This window comes from Heterodontus francisci, chromosome 26 (assembly GCF_036365525.1).
Source record: "Heterodontus francisci isolate sHetFra1 chromosome 26, sHetFra1.hap1, whole genome shotgun sequence".
In the NCBI taxonomy this organism is placed as follows: domain Eukaryota; kingdom Metazoa; phylum Chordata; class Chondrichthyes; order Heterodontiformes; family Heterodontidae; genus Heterodontus; species Heterodontus francisci.
In genome coordinates this window covers 66,514,902-66,538,663 of record NC_090396.1, presented here as the reverse complement: position 1 = coordinate 66,538,663, position 23,762 = coordinate 66,514,902, and the positions used below count along the sequence as shown (strand labels likewise).

At 44.1% G+C, this 23,762-nt stretch overlaps 1 protein-coding gene across 1 annotated transcript in view; it reads right to left on the bottom strand.

Moving 5' to 3' along the window:
• LOC137384426 (platelet endothelial cell adhesion molecule-like) overlaps positions 1–22,063 on the bottom strand; it is a 29,560-nt gene extending 7,497 nt beyond the window's left edge. The window contains exons 1-5 of the mRNA XM_068058453.1: positions 21,934–22,063; positions 21,420–21,452; positions 10,092–10,397; positions 5,086–5,382; positions 1,774–2,049 (exon numbers count right to left, since the gene is read on the bottom strand). Coding sequence (XP_067914554.1) covers positions 1,774–2,049; positions 5,086–5,382; positions 10,092–10,397; positions 21,420–21,452; positions 21,934–21,973 — 952 coding nt within the window. The 5' untranslated portion in view covers positions 21,974–22,063. The remainder of the gene's footprint in view (positions 1–1,773; positions 2,050–5,085; positions 5,383–10,091; positions 10,398–21,419; positions 21,453–21,933) is intronic.
• Between the last annotated feature and the right edge of the window lie 1,699 nt (positions 22,064–23,762).

Below are 23,762 nucleotides of genomic sequence, written 5' to 3'. Positions count from 1 at the left end.
GCTGAAAAGTACTACAATGTTCAAAAGTTAACTTATGGAGGTATTCAGGCAAGTGTCTGAGTCAAGTCACATTTCTGAACATAACATTGAATAAACTGAATAATACTGGAAAAGGAACTGTTAACATTGAACAAGATATAGGTGTGAGATTTTTCAGTCTTGTGCTGTATACTTCTGTATCACCTGTTCCTATTTCTGTGTTCTTGTGTTCTTGTATAAACATCGTTAACAGCAGCAAGCGGATGTTTGTGAACCTTGAGGTTTTAACAATAATCTGTCACCTTCCAATTGGTCATTGTTCTCTGGTGCTGGTCATCAGATTTGTTAAATTCAATATCACAACTTGCCATGCTGGACTGTGAACTCTGACCCCATTACATTGGAGCAGGAGTAGGCCATTTAACTTTTTTGAGCCTGTTCCACCTCAATCAACATCGCAAAAACAGTTTATCTGGTTATTATCCCAATTCCTACATCGCAACAGTGACTACACTTCAAAAGTACTTCACTGGCTGTAAAGCGCTTTGGGATGTCAGGTGGTTCTGAAAGGCGCTATATAAATGCAAGTCTTTTCCACCATTCAGTGATAGCATGGATGATCTGTGACCTAACTCCAAAGATCCACTTCTCCCCCATATCCTTTAATACCTTGGGTTAGTAAAAACCCATCAATCTCAGATTTAAAATTACCAGTTGACCCAGCTTCATTTGCTGTTTGCAGAAGAGAATTCCAAACTTCCACCATCTTTTATGTGTAAAAGTGTTTCTTAACTTCACTCCTGAAAAATCTGACTGTAATATTTAGGATATATCCCTTATTCCTTAACTCCCTAACCAGTGGAAATAGTTTCTCTCCATCTACCCTCTCAGTTCCCCTTAATATCTTGAAAACTTTGTTCAAATAACTCCAGTATCTGTATTTGGACAGGCTGAGGGAGTGGGCAAGAACATGGCAGATGGAATATAATGTGGATAAGTGTGAAGTTATCCACTTTGATAGGAGGAACGGAGGTGCAAGTATTTCTTAAATGGTGAGGGATTGGAAAGTGTTGATGTCCAAAAGGACCTAAGTGTCCTTGTTCGTAAGTCACTGGAGTGCAGGTGCATAAGCAATTAGGAAGGCAAATGGTATGTTAGCCTTTATCGCAAGAGGATTTGCGTACAGGAGGAAAGAAGTCCTGCTTCAATTGTATAGAGCATTGGTGAGGCCACACCTGGAATATTCTGGTCCCCTTGCCTGAGGAAGGATATACTTGCCATAGAGGGAGTGCAGCGGAGGTTCACCAGACTGATTCCTGGGATGGTGGGATTATTCTATGAGCAGAGATTGAGGAGACCGGGCCTGTATTCTCTGGAGTTTAGAAGAATGAGAGGCGATCTCATAGAAACGTACAAAATTCTTAAAGGGATAGATGCAGAAAGGATGTTTCCCCTGGTTGTGGGGTCTAGAACCAGGGGACACAAACTCAGAATAAAGGGCAAACCATTTACGACTGAGATGAGGAGGAACCTCTTCACTCAGAGGGTGGTGAATCTTTGGAATTCTCTGCCCCAGAGGGTGGTGAAAGCTCAGTCACTGAGTGAGTTCAAGACAGAGATCGATAGATTTCTAGTTACTAACAACATCAAGGGATATGGGGATAGTACAGGAATATGGCATTGAGGTAGATGATCAGCCATGATCTAGAATGGCAGAGCAGGCTCGAAGGGCTGAATGGCCTACTCCTGCTCCTATGTTCACACAGGAACAATTAGTAAGTACTTTGATCTTACCAGACTTTCTCATAGGAATATGGTTACTTTCTTCTGCGTGAGATGTTGCTGCATTTGATGCCTTACAGTAGTAGTCACTTCCACTGTTCACAGAGTTAATGAGATACTTTGCTTCAGTAGAATTTAAACTTGTGTTATGTATAATTGATCCGTTGAAAAATTTGTAGTTGATGGGGAAGGATCCTTTTGACACTGTACATTTTAGAGTCAAAGCCTGCCCCTTCTTCAGTATATTGTTATTGGGTTCTGAAGACAAGACTGGCGTGGAAACTGGCACTGTTCTCAAAGAAAGCGAAACAAAGTCAGTCACACGGTCTAGCAATGACTCTGTACATGTCACATGTCACTGTTGAGGCTACTACTTTCTTAATGAGATTTCTTTTGTGGAAATTAATACATTTGTTAAACATATCGTTAAAATTTGGAAACAAGCTGCAGAGCGATGCCACTCTGATGTAGAATTAAACAATAACAAGTTAAGGTGTTAACTTGTTAGTTTTAATACATTTTATTCTAAACTAGTTAAGAATCATATTAAAATAGCAGAGAGCAGTTCATTGTGAATGTTAATGGGAGACTTACAGAAAGAGGGAGAAAGTGAGAAAAAGTTGAATAGAAACAGAGAGATTATGAATAAAAGGCCTGGATATTAACAGGGCAGGTTACATATGGCGGAGCGGGGGGATGTTTCAGATGGGCTTCCCCGCATGCTGTGGAGTTTCAATTTCACAGTGTGTGTCCTTTGTCTGTGGCATCTTTCCCGCCCAGAAGTCAGCATGATTAACAGGCTCGGTTTGCAGTCAGGTGGGAAACACTCTGAGGTAGGCTCCACCACCATCTTCTGAGGGATAACTGGTCGGGTAATTTATTGGTTTTGTCACCGGATTAATAATCTAGTGAACATGAGTTCAAACCCCACCATGGCAGCTTGAGAATACAATCTCACTTTACTGGTAGATCCAATCACCAACTGCAGGGTTATGGAGGTCTGATCCATGACCTGGTGAGGGCAGGGGGAGGGTCTGATCCCTGACCCCCAGATTGGTGGTATCCAATTCCAAGGGTCCAATCCCAGGAGGGGCTCTAGTTTAGTCCTATAACTCAGGGGGGTAAGGGCCTGATCCCCCGATACCAGGGTTGGGGGCCCAATCCCTAACCCCAGCTGGGGTGGGGGTGGTGGGTGGAGCAGTGGAGATCCAAGGTGGTGTCCACTTTACAATCCCAGGAGCCTTTGTATGCGGGTGAGGTGGGTCTGATGGTGGGGAGCTTGGGAGGCCGGGGCAGGGGAAGCACTCCTGCTCCTTGTGGCCCACAAGCAGTGCTATAAAGGCCTTTTTGCTGAAGCTGATCCCGACTCCTTTGAGTTGCCGAGGAAACCTGGCAGGCCACAGTTAAACCTGCAAAAAGGTTAAATCGGAGGCTGACAGCCTCAAGAAAATATTTACATTTCCAATCCGCCTCATGGGAGCTTCCCAGCTCTCCGGCTCTGTTAAATCCAGAAGGGGGCATGTTGGAGGTGAGTTGGAATTGGATTTGATATTTTTAAAAATGTAAACCTCTGACCCAGTCCCAGCCCATCCATTTTAAGGTGTTAAGATCCAGCCCAAAAAAAGTCTGAGAAACATACAGAGAAATGGAGGAAGGCAGGAGGAACTCAACACAGACAAAGACAGCAAGAATTGGAGTTGGAGTCAAGCAGACACACAATGACATGAAGTGACAGACACAATGGGAGATAAACAAGCTCCATATATGTAAAAACAAAAGCTCAATAAATCTAATAGCCTACAGGAAAAACCTGATCACGATCTAGAAATGCAGCTAGATTTTTCAGCTTTAGCATAAAAGATCTTCTGGGTGGAGTGCATGGAGGAAACTCGAGTGAGACAAATAGTTTACAATATCAGAGACTGCATAATTTTCCACCCATTTCAATTAATGGAGAGAATATCAGGCAGACTCCGTAATGGGTGATCTGCCCCTCCCAATTGTTCCCACTCTGCCACCCAGATGACACTTTTGTCTGAAGCACTGAAGGGAAAAATCTATCCCATGGTTTTTTTAAAAACATTTTTGGTGCCATCCTGCGTACACTTAGAAACTACAGCAAGTTGTGCCAACTATGCTAATTATCACATTCCTGCTGTTGGGCCACAGTGTTGATATGGCTGGTGCCCTTAGTGTCCTTTGCCGCACGAACTCCAGCAAAGCAGAATTCTCTGAATTTCACGTCCTTTAGTGATATGGGCCTGATATTGATGGGGTGGGGCAGGAGCTCTGGCCCTGCGTGCTCAAGAGTTTTAACTCCACAGCATGAGTCATTTTGTCCAACAAGGTTACAGCCTGGAGGCTGGCCTCATTGACAGGCTTGACCCCCTGTCAGGCAGGGAACACCCTGGAGAAGGCCACAGTTGCAGGAGCAGGTGTATGGGAATGTCCAAGGGGAACCCCATGGCGGGAAAGATGGAAAAAGCTGGTTTCCCTGCCTGAAACTGCGAGAGGCAGTACGAGGGATTCTTTTTGTAGCAGCACAGCGGAAAAAAATAAACGTTTAAATCGCACCTGTCAGAGCTGCTATCTCAGAGGAAGTTGTAGGCAGTCAGAGCCTGTAAAATCAACCACTTCATTCTTTTGCAAGACTTGCAGCAATTCATTCCTCTATCATACACTCGTGTGTTAAATCTAATGCAATTTATTTATTTATTTAGAGATACAGCACTGAAACAGGCCTTTCGGCCCACCGAGTCTGTGCCGACCATCAACCACCCATTTATACTAATCCTACACTAATTCCATATTCCTACCACATCCCCACCTGTCCCTATATTTCTCTACCACCTACCTATACTAGGGGCAATTTATAATGGCCAATTTACCTATCAACCTGCAAGTCTTTGGCATGTGGGAGGAAACCGGAACACCCGGAGGAAACCCACGCAGACACAGGGAGAACTTGCAAACTCCGCACAGGCAGTACCCAGAATTGAACCCGGGTCGCTGGAGCTCTGAGGCTGCGGTGGAAACCACTGCGCCACTGTGCCGCCCTAATGTGGCTGAAACAAAGACATTTCTGGCAGATAGATCAGCTTACACTTCATTATCCTCCCATTTGTTCCTGCATTTATAGTGGCTGAACTCTGGCCCAATCTGAATCCCACTGCAAATCCCTGCCCTTCTCGACCACCTTTTGTCCTAAAAGGATTGAGAAACGTCTCAAGTAACTTTTTAAAGTGGAGGCCCAGAACATCATGGGTTCTTAAACATATATGCACATACATAAGTATTTTGAAAGCTGCACCACAGCTGACTTACCTCGCACAGTGTATTGTACTATTTCACTATGGTTTGAGAGACTGCCCTTGTCTATCCCATGGACACTACAGCTACAGCTATAGCTTTCCTCTGTGCTTTCTGTCACTTTCAGTGGGTATATTGCAAAATTTTTATTTTCTTTTATCTCAGTGAGGCGGGAACGTGTTTGATATCTGTGTTTATAGAATATGAATGTGAGAGGAGGAAGTTCTTCAAGTATTTCACAGCGCAGATTAGTTGAATTTCCCACAGTCACCTCCCTTGGATGAACGGTGAGAACAGGCCTCTGTAATTTTCCTAAAGTGAAATATAAAAAGGAAATTAAGCAACGTTTGTGGCATATTTTTACAGCTCTACAAAATAGGAAAGAAAAAGCTGTTTAATATTTCCAATTCTCGCCTTTCTGTTTTTGCCAGGCTCCCAGCAGATATCCCAGATCCCCACCTGTGCTGAGAAGCCTACCTTGTGGGAGGGGATAGTGTCTGTTGCAGACCCTAAGGGGCAGCATAAGTTTTTTCTGCACAAATTAAAAGTTTGAGTGGCGAAGGAGTGAGTCTGTCACCTGACAATTGATCCACTCTTTTGGGGAGGGGGGCGGGTGGAGTTTAAACTATAGAACAAAGAACAGTACAGCACAGGAACAGGCCATTCGGCCCTCCAAGCCTGCGCCGATCTTGGTGCCTGCCGAAACTAACACCTTCTGCACTTCCGGGGCCCATATCCCTCTATTCCTTTCCTATTCATGTATTTGTCAAGATGTCTCTTAAATGTCGCTATCGTATCTGCTTCCACCACCTCCCCTGGCAGCAAGTTCCAAGCACTCACCACCCTCTGTGTAAAGAACTTGCCTCGCACATCCCCTCTAAACTTTGCCCCTCGCACCTTAAACCTATGTCCCCTAGTAACTGACTCTTCCACCCTGGGAAAAAGCTTCCGACTATCCACTCTGTCCATACCGCTCATAACTTTGTAAACCTCTATCATGTCGCCCCTCCACCTCCGTCGTTCCAGTGAAAACAATCCGAGTTTTTCCAACCTCTTCTCATAGCTAATGCCCTCCAGACCAGGCAACATCCTGGTAAACCTCCTCTGTACCCTTTCCAAAGCCTCCACATCCTTCTGGTAGTGTGGCGACCAGAATTGCACACAATATTCTAAGTGTGGCCTAACTAAGGTTCTGTACAGCTGCAACATGACTTGCCAATTTTTATACTCTATGCCCCGACCGATGAAGGCAAGCATGCCGTATGCCTTCTTGACTACCTTATCCACCTGCATTGCCACTTTCAGTGACCTGTGGACCTGTACGCCCAGATCTCTCTGCCTGTCAATACTCCTAAGGGTTCTGCCATTTACTGTATACCTCCCACCTGCATTAGACCTTCCAAAATGCATTACCTCACATTTGTCCGGATTAAACTCCATCTGCCATTTCTCCGCCCAAGTCTCCAACTGATCTATATCCTGCTGTCTCCTCTGACAATCCTCATCATTATCCGCAACTCCACCAACCTTTGTGTCGTCCGCAAACTTACTAATCAGACCAGCTACATTTTCCTCCAAATCATTTATATATACTACAAACAGCAAAGGTCCCAGCACTGATCCCTGCAGAACACCACTAGTCACATCCCTCCATTCAGAAAAACACCCATCCACTGTTACCCTCTGTCTTCTGTGACTGAGCCAGTTCTGTATCCATCTTGCCAGCTCACCTCTGATCCCGTGTGACTTCACCTTTTGTACCAGTCTGCCATGCGGAACCTTGTCAAAGGCTTTACTAAAGTCCATATAGACAACATCCACCGCCCTTCCCTCATCAATCATCTTCGTCACTTCCTCAAAAAACTCAATCAAATTAGTAAGACACGACCTCCCCTTCACAAAACCATGCTGTCTCTCACTAATAAGTTTGTTTGTTTCCAAATGGGAGTAAATCCTGTCCCGAAGAATCCTCTTTAATAGTTTCCCTACCACTGACGTAAGGCTCACCGGCCTATAATTTCCTGGATTATCCTTGCTACCCTTCTTAAACAAAGGAACAACATTGGCTATTCTCCAGTCCTCTGGGACCTCACCTGCAGCCAATGAGGATGCAAAGATTTCTGTCAAGGCCCCAGCAATGTCTTCCCTTGCCTCCCTCAGTATTCTAGGGTAGATCCCATCAGGCCCTGGGGACTTATCTACCTTAATGCTTTGCATAAGGAGCTGATAATTTGTCAGCATTGGCAAAAATCCCTTTTCCATCCGAATGTTCCGGAAGATGAACCGGAATCTGGTGCTGCACAGATTCCATCCCATTTAGACAGGACTTTGAATCGGGAACTTCTGTCCATTCCTCGCCCCCCCCCGCCCCCTTGACCCCAGTCAAGGAGATGTGTCTGGGAGGGTGAAGGGATGGGATCATTCCTGAGCTACTTGCCTTTACACAATTGAATTGCCTCAATGCAATTCATGCCACTGAGACCTATTATGACTGAGTCAATTTGAGGCCTTTCCTAGGATAAGCTATTCAATCCTGGAAGTGATCGTTTACCTTCTTGAGCATCAAGTGGCTCCAATGGGAGCTGAAGACCTTTTTATGTCATAGTCATAGAGTTATACAACACAGAAACAGGCCCTTCGGCCCATCGTGTCTGTGCTGGCCATCAAGCACCTAACTATTCTAGTCCCATTTTCCAGCACTTGGCCTGTAGCCTTGCATGCTATGGCGTTTCAAGTGCTCATCAAAATACTTCTTAAATGTTGTGAGGGTCCCTGCCTCTACCACCCCTTCAGGCAGTGCGTTCCAGATTCCAACCACCCTCTGGGTGAAAATTTTTTTCCTGAAATCCCCTCTAAACCTATAGACATACCATGCATGGTGGTGGCAAGGACAGCAGTGGAGAGTGCACTAATTATTTAAAAATTCCTTCAGCAGTTTGGAACTTCAGAGTTAGGAGGCCAGATTGAAATGGGCAGAGGCACAGACCCCCCCACAGGCTCCAGAAAGCTGCCCATAAATGCAAATAAACCTATCGCCAGGATTTGAAAAGAGGGCTCCAGGCAGGCAGGCAGGTGTTTCACCCCATGTCAGCAAAGTAGGGATTGCAAGAATTTCTGGGCCTTAATGTCACTACTTGTTCCATCCTTGGCCACCAAAGCAGTGTGGTAATGTTGGGTATACCATCATGGCGGGGAGGGATGAACAAAATTGTGAAGGACTTAATTTCTTCAGAACTGCACCTGCTCAGCACTCTGTAACTTCATGGAAGTGCGGTGGAAAACCTGATTATACATCGAAACAGGATTTCTGCCGTACCTCGGGCAAAGTCACGGTGGCAGAGTGACCAGGTTCAAGGAAATTCCTGGCTTGTGATTCTGGAAAACCCTCACTGGGCAGTATTGCAGAGTGCTACCAGATTAATCCAGGCACCTAAAGCAAGACCGGGATTTCTATACTCTATGACGCTTCCTGTAGTGACATGGACCTCATCATATTTGTTGCCCCCAGCCTCTCCCCCACCCCCACCATTGCCTGTGGAGGCCTTCCTGTGACTAGTGAATTATCCTGAAGTTCTGAGCCATGAGGTGTTTGTATGGTGGATTGTCACATGATGAAAGCATCATAGCTGCTTCCTGGGTAACTTGCAATGATGTGCAGGGTTGACAACAACAAGAGCAACAACTTGTATTTATATATCACCTTTAACGTGATAAAATGTCCCAAGGCCAGTCACAGGAGCGTTATACAGCACGTAAGTTATAAAGGTGATATTAGAGCAGTTGGCCAAAAGCTTGGTCAAAGATGTAGGTTTTAAGGAGCGTCTTAAAGGAGGAAAGAGAGAGTGAGGCAGAGGGAATTCCAGAGCTTAGAGCCTAGGCAGCTAAAGGCACGGCTTCCAATGGTGGAGTGAATAAAATTGGGGATTCTCGAGAGACTAGAAGTAGAGGAGTGCAGAGATCTCAAAGGGTTATGGGACTGGAGGAGATTACAGAAATAGGGAGCATCAAGGCCATGGAGGGATTTGGAAACAAGAATGAAGATCGAGCCGTTGCTTAACTGTGAACCAATGTGGGTCAGCGAGCACTGGGGTGATGGGTGAATGGCACTTGATGTGAGTACGGACACACATGGGCAGCAGAGTTTTGAATGACCTAAAGTTTACAGAGGGTAGAATATGGGTTGGCCAGGAGTGCATTGGTTCTAGAGCTAAACATCATACAATAATAGAATAATACATGTACAATAATAGAATGACAACTTTCCCTGTTCAGAAAAATAAGGGGGTTATCATGTGGGACTTTGAATGGCACATGCTGTCCATCAGTTGCTCCATGCACCTATGGGATCCCTGTCAGTCTCTCTTAGTTTGTCAGCTTCCATTGGAAAGGATATGAATTGCACAGCAAAATAAGGTGGAAGCCATGCCTGCCAGTTTATCACCCTAAAAATCAGACCTCCCAAATTTCCAAACGTGATTTAGCTCTTCTTGTGTTGAGCCTGTCGATCCTATAGTGAGTTCATTATAATGCACGGTAAAGGGGATGGTGCTGCATCCTCATATTTCCTGGGTTTACACTCACAATGCACTTGGGATAAGTTAGAGTGAGAAATATAAAGCATAGTTGCTACTAGGGTCAGCTGAGGCAGGCAGTGAGGAGTTTGTAAGCCTGAAAAAGGTGGAGTGTTTGCATTGTGATTCCTTCCTATGCAAATTTGGGCTTCCTTCCCACTCCTTCTGGGAGTCTGGGAATCCTGGCCCCTCAGACACCTACCTACACTGAGGGCTGCTCAGGAGTAGGTATGGCATTCCCTATAGGCATACCATTGTATGACATGGTATGTCTATAGGGAAAGCCATACCTACTCCTGAGAAGGAATAGCAACACAAGGCGGAGGAAAGGATAACATAATAATCACAGATACACACTGGAATACAATTGTGCAGAGATGGTGGGAACACTTTGGTCGGAATCATGTTATTAGTCCCATACCTCACTTTGAGTTACACATTTCACAATACCTGTAACTGTTATGAATGTTTTACTTTCTTCTCTCTTACGCCCTACTTCCACGACACAATGATAGTATCCGGAATGTGATGCTCGAGCAGATTGTATTGTATAGTGGGACTCTTGCCCATTACCCGTAATGTTTTTCAGCAGGACATCTTTGTTTTTTCCTTTGTAAAATAAGTATAAAACCTGAGATGGATGATCAGGAGGTATCACGATATTTGCTGAACAAGTCAGGGTTATGCTGCTTCCCTCTTTAACTTTTTCCCCATCTTCAGCACCAGAATTTATTTCCACATTGTGAACAGTCACACCTGCGAGGAAAGAACAGAAGCAGAAGTTAGCTTCAATTTGTACATTGATTCTTTTGCTTCACTTCATCCCTCCCTGCGGGTATATAATGCTTGTTTCTAGGTGTGTATTTTAGAGACAGAAGATTGGAGGCATTTCTGCATTAACCAAACTCCAAAATATTTTGAATGTAGCCATTGTTTTTACCATTGTGTGCCATTATAATGGAGGAGGAGCAGAGGACGGGGGAAGGACAGTGAGGCAGCCCTTAAGGAGGATGCACCCCATTAAAGAAGATATAGGACCTTAGTGCAGAAATATATATCAGAAGAGTCTGTATCATTAAAAAGGCACAGACACCTAATGAATGAGGACCTGCAGTCTGCTCATACTACTCTGTCTGTAGTTGTGAAGGTGATGACTGCACTCAACTTTTATGGTCCAGGATCAATTCAGACAGCATTGGCTGATCGCTGCAATATCATCCAGGGAGCAGTATGGGATCAGTCATTGGATGATTGACGCACTAACAGGAGAGTTGGGTCAGTTGTCATCTTCAACAACAGAGTAAGATAGGACCATCCAGTTTTACGGGGTTGCTGGGTTTCTCAAGGCCCAGGGTACAATAACTAGAACACATGCTGCTCAGGAAACTCCCACGGAATAACATCACAACACAAAGGATTTCACGGAAGGCAACCTTTGTTACGGACAGGTGGGAAATGATAGGGATGGTTCTCCTATTTCACCTCTCAACTGACCGAAGATAGCATTTTTATTAGAATTATGTTTTAACCATTGAGCATTTTAATAGTCAATAAAAAGACAAATGACAGGTTTTCCTGTAGGTTTAAAGAAAGATAAATGTTTATTAAACAATATCTGAAAATAATCACCCCCTCACACACACATGCACACACATGAGAAAAGATAGAGATTAAAAGATAGCATGCGTTTAGGTTTGATGGTGTTAACAAAGAGTTCGTTGTGAAACCTTGTTTGTTTCTCCGGGAGGATAATTTTAAAACGGTACACGCTTGTTTCTCCTTTTTCCTAGTTCACTGACATCAAACTTTGGAAAGCTTCAGGTGGATGGATGCTTTGCTACAGACTTCTTTGGTCAAATCGTAGTTACAGTTCAATGGCAAAAATCCTGTTACAGTTTCTCAGGGAGGGAGTTTCAAAGGTTACCTTTTCTCTCTGCCTCTGGGTAGTTTAAAGATGGTATTCTGGCAGAGTTTTCTGCTTGTCGGGTTGGGTCTCTCTCTTCTTTCTGACTTCTGGCTTTCTGCACAGACAATGTTTCTTATTAAAACCCCTTATCAGGGACTTGCTTTCTGTCAGGTGGCCAAATTTTCTCTCCCAATGTGTTTTCAGAAATGATGTTTGATGGTGTGGCCATTGTCAGACAAAAGGCTTGGATGTTGCTCATCTCTATGTCATCTTAATATAGCGGTATTTTTTCACGCCATTTATCCTGAGTTTGAGTCTTGCGTCTCCATCTCTGCCAAGTCATTGTTAGCCCAACTTTGAAGAGAGGTAGTCATTAACATTGAATGGGCCATTTACATTTCTAATGCTTTCTTCAGCACTTAACCAGACATGACAATTGATTCAGGGTTTCAGCAGTTACCTTGTGTATTCGCAGTACAGGAGAGGTCACCTGACCTCTTACTCCATCCTGTTTTGCAGCAAAAGAAGGCGTCCGTTTTGAGTTCAATTCATCAGTTTATTTTATAGTTCATAATTTCTGCTTGCATGAGTGTGACACGGATTTAGTATGTCAACCAGGGCGGCTCAGTGGCGCAGCGGTTAGCACTGCAGCCTCACAGCTCCAGCGACCCAGGTTCGGTTCTGGGTACTGCCTATACGGAGTTTGCAAGTTCTCCCTGTGACTGTGTGGGTTTCTACCGGGTGCTCCGGTTGCAGGTTGATGGGTAAATTGGCCATTGTAAATTGCCCCTAGTGTAGGTAGGTGGTAGGAGAATTGAGGGAAGGTGGGGATGTGGTAGAAAATATGGGATTATTGTAGGATTAGTGTAAATGGGTGGTTGATGGTCAGCACAGACTCGGTGGGCCGAAGGGCCTGTTTCAGTGCTGTATGACTCTATATGCTATAATTTGACCAAATAGGTGACGGTTGATCTGTGTCTCAATTCAATTTACCCATCTTGTTCCCATGTCCCTTAATACCCTCACCTAACACAAAATCTATGAAGCAGAGTTCTAAAATTTTCCATCGACCTCCAGTCTCCTCAGCTTTTTGGGGCAGAGCGAATTTCAGATTCCTACTACCCCTTGTGTGAAGAAGTGCTCCTTGACATCACCCCTGTATGAATAGCTCTAATTTAAAAGTTGTTTTCTTGTTCTGGACTCCTGCAACAGAGGAAACAGCTTTTCTCTATCTACCCTATCAAATAAATGTTGAAATCCACTTCTAAAAATGAGGTAAAAATTCATTTATTTGGCCAAGGGACAGGAGAATCCCACCCCTATCTCTTCACATTTGTTGTGTCTTTAGAGGCTGATAAATGAATTTTGATTTGATTTGATTTAGATTTGATTTAGAGATACAGCACTGAAACAGGCCCTTCGGCCCACCGAGTCTGTGCCGACCATTAACCACCCATTTATACTAATCCTACACTAATCCCATATTCCCTACCACATCCTCACCTGTCCCTATATTCCCCTACCACCTACCTATACTAGGGGCAATTTATAATGGCCAATTTGACTTTACAATAAATGGAACATCTTTCCCAAAGACAGTAATGATCTCAGAATTTTTTTATTTCTTGCTTTTCTCTGCACAGCAGCCATTTTTGATCTTATGTTGTCTTGGGCAACTCCAAGAAAATGTTCTCATGTCTGCCCCTCGGTACAGCATAACCTCATGAAATAGAGCAAATGGAAAAGCCTCAAGTGCACCTAACATTGGGTGACCGCAGACACTAGCAGGAGCATCCAAACTGAAGGCCTGATGGCTTTCAACAAGAAAAGGGATCGGATTATGTAAACTTTGTATTTCTCATGTATAAAGGAACATTTTTAATCTGTTACTTGGACTTACATTATTAAAATTAGCTGCTTGAAATGTTCCTTTATACTTTTTCAATTGGTGGTAAAATTCCTATTCTCATGATTTTGAAACGTAGAACAAAATACAGCACAGAAGGAGGCCATTCAGCCCATTGTGTCTGCGCTGGCCGAATAAACTATCCACCCAAACTAATCCCACCTTCCAGCATCTGGTCCATAGCTTTGCCAGTTACAGCACTTCAGGTGCGTGTCCAGGTACCTTTTAAAAGAATTGAGGGTTTCTGCCTCCACCACCATTCCTGGCAGTGAATTCCAGACACCCACTACCCTCTGAGTGAAAAAGGTATTCCTCATGTCCCCTCTAATCCTTCTACCAATCACCTTAAATCGGTGTCCCCTGGTAACCAACCCCCACCCCCACTGCCAGGGAAAACAGGTCCTTTCTGTCTACTCTATCTAGGCCCCCCATAATTTTGTACACCTCAATCAAGTCACCCCTCAGCCTCCTCAATTCCAGGGAAAACAACCCCCAACCTATCCAGTCTTTCCTCATTTTAACTGTGATAATAAAATATAATTAAAATGTGGTCTGGTATCATGCGATACTGAGGGAGTGCTGCACTGTTGGAGGTGCTGTCATTTGGATGAGACGTTCGGTTAAACCAAGGTACCATCTGCTTGCTCAGGTGGATGTAAAAGATCCCCTGGTGCTATTTCAATGCGCTGCCTGAGAGTGTGGTGGAGGCAGGTTCAATCGAGGTGTTCAAGAGGGAGTTGGATTATTACCTGTAAAGGAATAATGTTCAGGGCTACAAGGAGAAGGCTGGGGAGTGGCACTAGGTGAATTGCTCCTTCAGAGACCCAGCACAGACATGATGGACCGAATGGCCTCCTTCTATGCTGTAACCATTCTATGATTCTAAATCCTTGAATCATCTTAAACACTGCAATTAGATCACCCCTTAATCTTCTATATGCAAGGTGACACAAGCCTAGTTTTTATGTAACCCGTCCTCATAATTTAACCCTTTTCAACCCTGGTATTATTCTGGTGAATCTGCCAGCTCCCTCTCCTTCCCGGAGTGCAATGTCCAGAAATACTCCAGATGCAGCCTAACCAGAGCTCCATATAACTAAGATAACTTCCATCCCTTTATATTCCAGCCATCTTGAGATAAAGGTTATCATTCCATCGCCTTTTATGTTCATTGGTTTTTAGTGCTTTCTGTACATGGACCCTTAAATCTCTCTGCTCCTCCACAGTTCCTGGCTTCTCGCCATTTAGAAAATATTCTGACCTATCTTTCCTAGGTGCAAAGTGAATGACCTCACACTTCCTCACATTGAACTCCATCTGTCACAGTTTTGCCCACTTACCTAATCTATCAATGTCCCTTTGCAACTTTCTCCTCCCATTGACATTGCTTACTTACTGTGTCATCAGCGAACTTGAACATATGGCGTTCTATTCCTTCATCCAAATCACTGATAAATATAATAAAAAGTTGAGGCATCAGTACAGATCCCTGTACTAATCACACCCTGCCAATTGGAGTATATACCCATTATCCTCCCTTTCTGTCTCCTACCACCTAACCAATTTCCTACCCATGTGGGCCAACAGCAGGCCACGAACCGGCCTTTTCCCACTAGACATAAAACTCAGGACTGTTACCCACCACTTCCTGGGGCTGACTGTCACCTTCCGTGTGGTTGCCCCAGGAAAAATCGATAAGTGGGCTGGATGGAAGGGAAGCCCTCTTGGGTCCTGGAACCTCTGTCTCACACCAATTTGCATATAGCAGACATGGAAGGAGCAGGCAGCAGCAAGTCCTGACAGGAATGCAATCCCAGTCGGACTGGTGATGCAGCCGTAGGCTTCTCAACCCCGGTCCCAAAGATATTGTTAATAATAGAAATGGGGAATAACAGTTTTTTATTCATTCATGGGATGTGGGCGTCGCTGACTAGGCCAGCATTTAATGTCCATCCCTAATTGCCCTTGAGAAGGTGGTGATGAGCTTCCGTCTTGAACCGCTGCAGTCCGCTTGGGGTACAGCCTGGCTACCCAACCCAAACCAGATGAGACCCGACTGCGTGTGTTAGGTTCGGGTCGAGTCGGGTCTATATTCCGAGTCCCGCATTCTGGCTTGGGTCGGGTCGGGCTGGACAGTGCTTCCAAGAGGTCACGGGATCAGGCTTACCCATGATTCCGCACAACTCCAACTGCAGGAATAGCCTGCTGCCGAAACGGATGAAGGAGATTCATGTCTGGTCGGGTCGGGTCGGGTCGGGTCGGGTGCGAAAAAAAATTAAAGGACTCGGGCCCGGGTTGGGTTCAGGTTGGCAGTGGTCGGGTCGGTCCCGGGTCGGGTTTTAATTTTATACTCAAGCCGGGCTTTACTGTGAGGTAGATACAGTGATGTTAGGAAGGGAGTTCCAGGATTTTGACCCAGCGACAATGAGGGGAACTTGCAGCTGGTGATGTTCCCATGCATCTGCTGCCCTTGTCCTTCTAGTTGGCAGAGGTCGCGGGTTTGGAAGGTGCTGTCTAAGGAGCCTTGGTGCTTTGTTGCAGTGCATCTTGTAGATGGTACAAACTGCTGCCACTGTGCGTCGGTGGTGGAGGGAGTGAATGTTTGTAGATGGGGTGACAATCAAGAGGGCTGCTTTGTCCTGGATGATGTCGAGCTTCTTGAGTGTTGTTGGAGCTGCACCCATCCAGGCAAGTGGAGAGAATTCCATCACATTCCTGACTTGTGCCTTGTAGATGGTGGACAGGCTTTGGGAAGTCAAGAGTTACTTGCTGCAGGATTCCTAGCCTCTGACCTGCTCTTGAAGCCATGGCATTTATATGGCTACTCTAGAACAGCTTCTGGTCAATGGCAATCCCCAGGATGTTGATAGTGGGGGATTCAGTGATGGTAATGCCATTGAATGTCAAGGGGAGATGGTTAGATTCTTTCTTGTTGGAGATGGTCATTGCCTGGCACTTGTGTGGCATAAACTTGCTTGCCACTTATCAGCCCAAGCCTGGATATTGTCCATGTCCTGCTGCATTTCTACACGGACTGCTTCAGTATCTGAGGAATCGTGAATGGTGCAGGACTTTGTGCAATCATCAGTGAACATTCCCACTTCTGACCTTATGATTGAAGGAAGGTCATTGATGAAGCAGCTGAATATGGTTGGGCCTAGGACACTATCCTGCAGTGATGCCCTGGAGCTGAGATGATTGACCTCCAACAACCACAACCATCTTCCTTTGTGCTAGGTATGTCTTTTCCCCCGATTCCCATTGACATTAGTTTTGCTAGGGCTCCTTGATGCCATACTCAGTCAAATGCTACTTTGATGTCAAGGGCAGTCACTCTCACCTCACCTCTGGAGTTCAGCTCTTTTGTCCAGGTTTGAACCAAGGCTGTAATGAGGTCTGGAGCTGAGTGGCCCTGGCGGAATCCAAACTGAGCATCAGTGAGCATAATTCATATTAAACTTTTAAATCGTTACCTATTGTATTGTGGTAGCTGTAGTCTTGATAACTGGAATTGTAATAGTTTATTTTGATAATTGTGGAGTAATAAAGGCTGTATTTGCTTCTGATGGCGTTAAGGAGTAAAAGTGAAACTTTCTTATGGATAGCAATTTTGTTTTCAATCTCTTGTCTGAGGTAAGAAAACAGCACTTGTGCCAAAAATCCACAATGTATCTTTTATTCCCAACACAAACTAGGATGAATTCTGACTCCGATTTCTAATAGATCAGTACATCACAGGATTACTACGTGATCAGGTATAATGCAGCAAGTCTAGGTACAATCAATCGACAGATTTAATGTAAACTCACAGTTAACCATTGTCTGTGGAAGAGCTGGCACAGCTCACTGAGAAGCAGTTTCACATTCTGCATTCAGTGAGTGGGAAGCTGAAAGGCACTTGTGACTTTCCAACTCACAAGGTTTCGCAGGCGTAAGAACTTAGGATGACAGATGAATGTTACACCCACTATCTGCCTCTGAAAGACCACTGCTCGAGTTGTTTATTTGTTATGAAGCATGAGTCATGGCAAGGATTGCCAACCCTTCTGGATTGTTCGGGAGTCCTCAGGAGCTGCTGCCAGCTTTAAACTCCCTGGCACAGCAGTGCTTTCACCCTTGCTCCGTGCCGCTGCAGAGAAGACTCTAGCTCACTGACATCACTCCTACTGCCTGGCTCGAATGGGGAGGGGGAAGAAAGAGCGGGGAATGGGTTTGGTTAGGGGATTTTCTGCAGAGCTGGGAGCAGTAGCAGCATGATGAGTGGGAGCGAAACTGAGAAAGGAGCAGTCAGTAATGGGATGAGTGAAACGTAGGGACTTAACTGTGGGCAAATAGCGAACGATTGTTTCCAGTGGTGGGTGAATGGGGAACAAGGGAACGGAGATGAAGAAGGAACAAAAGGAGTCCAGTATTTTAAACAGCCATCAGCACACAGAAGAAAAAGCCTATAGAACAATCGATAATGCAGAAAAAGCACCGTGACAAGTGAAATAAAAAGAAACCCCTTTTTTAAATGAACAACCAGGAAGCCGAGAAATGCCTGCTTTAAGTTGACAAATGGCACACAAAGAGTTGAGGGTGCCGAAATTGGTATGGGACACATTTAAATCAGAGTAAATGCTGTGCACCCATTAAAACAATCCAAAAACCCTATGGGTCTCCAAACCAGGCATCTATTGCTTCTTCCTCCTCATTCCACACTATCTGCAATGAGCCGCTTCCCAAGCATAGCATCAGAACTATCCCTCAGCATTACACCCTACCGAGAATTTCCTAAAGCCATTTTCTTTTCGTGATAATAAATCAGCAGCATTTGAGATAACGGCTGCCTACTCACAAAAATTGTACAGACAGAGTAAATTGTCAAAGATAAAAGGGATATTTCCGAAGAACAGTTCCTAAATCATAGAAGGCCTAGTGACAGAGAATTCAAATTCTAACCAATCTTTGTGCAAAGAAATTCTTTCCTTAACTTTTTTTGCAATGAACTGCAATTAGATCCCTCTTTTTACTGACTCACTGATCAATCAGAACAGTCTGACACTATTTACTTACATAGTTCTTCATAGTCTCGAAGACTTCTATCAGATCAGCCCTCAGATAAAAAAATAATTAAAAATATTTTTCAGACCGAAGTAGAAAACAGCATTAACTAACAAGAGTGACCCATTAAAAAAAAACATCGACATGTTCTCCCTGCGCTTGTTTACTAGGGGATGGGCCTTTATCATGAGGTTAGAGAAACTGGCTCTCTTTTTCTTAGAACAAAGAAGCACAAGAGTTAATGTCATAGAGGTGTTCAAAATGATCGGAGACATAGACAAAGAAAATCACAACAATGAGCCAATAACTAGAGTGCATAAATTTAGCATTACCAAAAGAACGAAGGATGACGTTAGGAGAATTTTGGGGGGTTTTTTTACGCCGAGGGCAGTTATAGGCCTGGAATGTCCTCCCAGAATCAGTGGTGGAGGCAGCGTCCCTAGTAACATTCAAAATAGAACTGGATAAATATTTGGAAAATAAAAAATTTAAAGAATATAAGAGGCAGGTGAAGGGGGCAAGCAGCAGACTGGTGAGCCAAATAGCCTCCTGTGGTATAAAATTCTAAACATTTATAGAGTTCTACTGCTTACTCTGTCTTACAAAGTATTTGCAACCCAGAGACAGGCCATTCAGCCCTACAGATCCATGTCAGTGTTTATGCTCCACAGGAGCCTCCTTCCGCCCCTCTTCATCAAACCCCATCAACATGTCCTTCTATTCCTTTCTCTCTCGTTTGCTTACCTAGCATCGCCTTGAATGTACCTGTGCTATTTTCCTCAACTACTCCTTGTGCTAGCGAGTTTCACATTCTAACCATTCGCTGGGTACAGAAGTTTCTCCTGAATTCTGTATTAGATTTATTAGTACTATCTTATATTTATGGCTTCTAGTTCTGGTCTTGCCAGAAAATGAATGCATCTTCTCTACGACTAACTTCTCAAAACCTTGCAGAGTCTTGAAGATTTTTTTAAAAATTTGTTTCGTGGGATGTGGGCATCGCTGGCTAGGCCAGCATTCATTGCCCATCCCTAATTGCCCTTGAGCAGGTGGTGGTGAGCTGCCTTCTTGAACCGCTGCTGTCCGTCTGCTGCGGATACACCCAGTGCTGTTAGGGAGGGAGTTCCAGGATTTTGATCCAGCTGCGCCCATCCAGGCAAGTGGAGAGTATTCCATCACACTCCTGACTTGTGCCTTGTAGATGGTGGACAGGCTTTGGGGAGTCAGGAGATGGGTTACTCGCTGCAGAATTCCCAACCTCTGACCACGCACCTCACTCTTCCATTTTCTAGATAATTCCAGTAATTTTGTTTTTGCACCTTCTCCATTGCACATCTGTCCTTTTTTTTTAATAATATGGAGACCAGAACTATTCATATACTCCAAGTGTGGTCTAACGAAGGTTGTATACAAGTTTAACGTCTCTGCTATTCAATTTTATTCCTCTAGAAATGAACCCCAGTGCTTTGTTTTTTAATGGCCTCATTAACCTGAATTGCTACTTTTATTGATCTGTGTATCTGTAACAGGTTTGTTCTGTGTATCTGTAACAGGTTTGTTTTTTAATGGCCTCATTAACCTGAATTGCTACTTTTATTGATCTGTGTATCTGTAACAGGCATCAGGTGGCAGGACTATATCTCCAACACAGAAGTCCTTGAAGCGGCCAACATCCCCAGCTTATACACACTACTGAGTCAGCGGCGCTTGAGATGGCTTGGCCATGTGAGCCGCATGGAAGATGGCAGGATCCCCAAAGACACATTGTACAGCGAGCTCGCCACTGGTATCAGACCCACCGGCCGTCCATGTCTCCGTTATAAAGACGTCTGCAAACGCGACATGAAATCGTGTGACATTGATCACAAGTCGTGGGAGTCAGTTGCCAGCATTCGCCAGAGCTGGCGGGCAGCCATAAAGACAGGGCTAAATTGTGGCGAGTCGAAGAGACTTAGTAGTTGGCAGGAAAAAAGACAGAGGCGCAAGGGGAGAGCCAACTGTGCAACAGCCCCAACAAACAAATTTCTCTGCAGCACCTGTGGAAGAGCCTGTCACTCCAGAATTGGCCTTTATAGCCACTCCAGGCGCTGCTTCACAAACCACTGACCACCTCCAGGCGCGTATCCATTGTCTCTCGAGATAAGGAGGCCCAAAAGAAGAAGATCTGTAACCAGCCCTTCCTTTCCTCTACCTTATTTAGACACTTATTTTCCAAGAGTATATGGCCTCCTTATTCTTCCTACCAATATGTATTACCTCACACTTATCTACATTGAAGGGCATTTGCCAATTACACAGCAACAACAGCTTGCATTTATATAGCGCCTTTAATGTAGTAAAACATCCCAAGGCGTTTCACAGGAGCGTTATCAAACAAAACCTGACTCCAAGCCACACAAGGAGTAATTAGAACAGATGACCAAGTAGCACAAAGCTCAGCCTGACGGCGTACCACATCTGCAGAGTACTTAACGGGGGGACTGCATGCCCATCAACAGTGGAGCGACTAAAATCGGAGATGTGCAAGCGGCCAGAATTGGAGTAGCGCAGATCTTGCAGGTTTATTAATATCTTCCTGTATTTTGTCATGGTCCTCCACTGTATTAACTATACTTGCTATTTTTAGGTCATTCACAAATTTTGTAATTTTACTTCCCAGAGCATAGTCAAATTCTCAAAGGGTCGCTGTGCTTTTCTGTGTAGCTTTGTCACATCCCCTGTGCATTTCACATCTCATTGTCATTAATTTAAAACACATTCAAAATATTTAGTAACGATACATTTTCCCTTTCTTTAATTTACAGAAGGCATATAGTACATTCTATAGCATGGCATTAATTGCCTGCTTTTTACATTATTCTCCAGTACAACCTTACAGTGAGAGCTTAGAATATTTAAGGATTAACTTTAAACACTTTCTTACCTTTCTGCAACTCCATTGTCTTAACAGCTTGAACTGAAACAATGAAAACACAGTGAAATTTAGATACTGGAGCTTCAATTAAACATGCTATAAGAAATTCAAACTGCAATGATCTATCTGAATGTATATATTTGTAATTTTTGTAATCGTTGGCACAAGTTAGTTACATTAGTTAAATTTTCTGAGTTGCTGTGCTTTTCTTTGCCACATTCCTTGTGTATTGTCACAATTTAAAACACATGTCAAATATTTGGGAGCGATGCATTTCCCTTTCTTTAATTCCTTGTTTCTCTCCCACCCATATTTTGTTTTTATCTTGTAGCCCATGCAAACCCCCAATATCATGCCAAAAGGCCGAATTTCTTGTATTAAAAACTTATAGCCGAAGCTCCATAATTCACACCAACCTAAGCACATTGATGTCACACTTTCTGTGTCTTATTCTAACACTGACCGTTTATGTTGATGCGGATAAAAATTGTTTGTTGAAGATATGTGTGTGTAAAGTACTTACATAGCAGAACAATCCAAAGCAATAAACTTGTTTTCAACATCTTTGTTGATCTGGGTTTTGTCTGTAGTAACAGCTGGCGATAAGCATGTCTGCACAAACGTATTTTGTTGTAGTTTGGTTTCTTGCCATTGCATCACATGACTTCCTTTACTCATGCACATCGAATTGAACACAACAACAACTTACATTTATATAGCACCTTAAACAAAGTAAAACGTCCCAAGCCGCTACACAAAAGGGTTATCAAACAATTTAACACCCAGCCACATAAGGGGATATTAGGGCAGAAAAGTTTGGTCAAAGAGGCAGATTTTAAGGAATATTTTAAAAGAGGAAAGAGAGGCAGAGAGATTTAGACAGAATTCCGCAGCTTAAGTTCACCATTTTGATTTCTGCAAGAAACAACATGCTTTTAATTGCAATAGAAAGACAGACAGACAATGGTCGAGTTTGGAGGAATTTAAAATGTCGTGTTTAGGTATATTTCTGTTTTTTTTTGAAAAATAAGGAATTGAAATGTATAGTTCAAATACCTCCCTATAAGTGATTACTTTCTGCTATATAGGCCAGCTTGTATTTGTATTTGTAAAGTGATTTAGCATGGTTTCTGTAGTGAAAGCCAAGCTACCTGCTGCAGTGCAGCTGTAGACAGCAACACAAAGAGCTGAAAATGCCATTATAAAGCAGCTGCATTACCCCAGACACAGGAAGAGATTTACAACTGCCAGCTGCCCACAGAAGTGGAAGGCTGCTGTTCATCCGCTGAGGGTGTTTGAGATGGCCATGGTAGGTGAAATCAGATGTCTCGCCTGAGCGCACCCAGCTACAGACTGCAGCATCCCGGCTATGGCCAGAGTGGTCTGACCCTGCTAATTTCCAGTGCCAACACGGGCACGGCCATGCAACACTGCCATCATGTGGAGCTGCACCTCAGCACTCCCAGTGTTCTAAGCAAGAGCGGAGTGTAGGAGTAAGGTAACTTTGGAACCCAAAACCCACACTTTCTTCGCACTGAGCAAGCTGGGTGAGGAAGTGGAACCTAGAGTCTGAACTACAGTGATCTGAGCTTCCACTGAAGCAGTCAGAGCTGCCACTAAAGGCTGTATAGCTGAGAGCCCCACTGTTGTGGCCATAAAGGTGACCATATGCTCCATGACTGACTGCATTAATTCAATGCCATGTGCATTGACCCTACACAAGTAGACGGTGGAATTCCCTGGCATTGTGCGCAGGCTTCCTGGCTAGTGGTCCATATCATTGAGCAGTTGGTGCACAGCCATCAGGCTTTTACAGGCAGAGCCCATCTCTATGGGCTGTTCCCAGGGATGCACACTGCGATAATGTTATGATCCTGTAATTTTTTTCGGGAAGAATGCTGTGTGCTTTTAAAGCTGGAAAAGGAGCTATACTGCTTTAAGGCAGCAAGCTCCAGAAACTGATTCAAAGAGTGCATTCTCATTGCCTGGGACATTGCCATTCGGAAACTGTGATTCAAAAAGAGCATTCTCGTTGCCTGGGATACAGCCATTCGGACTGAGCATCGAGAGATACATTGTTGCCGAATGATGTTTGAAACTAATTGAAAAGCTGGCTTTTGAGAGACAATTAAGAGAAAAACAGACAGACAGCTGTGAGTTAGCACCTGAAAGGAGATCTCTCAGACCATTTAAACTGAAGGAAGAGAATTTAGTCTGTTTATTTATTATTCTCTCCCTAAAACGTCAAGCCAAAACAGAGAACTCTGATAATTTAAACTGAAGGAAGGGAAGTTAGACTGGGACAATCTTCTATCCCTCAAAAATTCTAAAGCCAAAGTGATTCATTAAAAA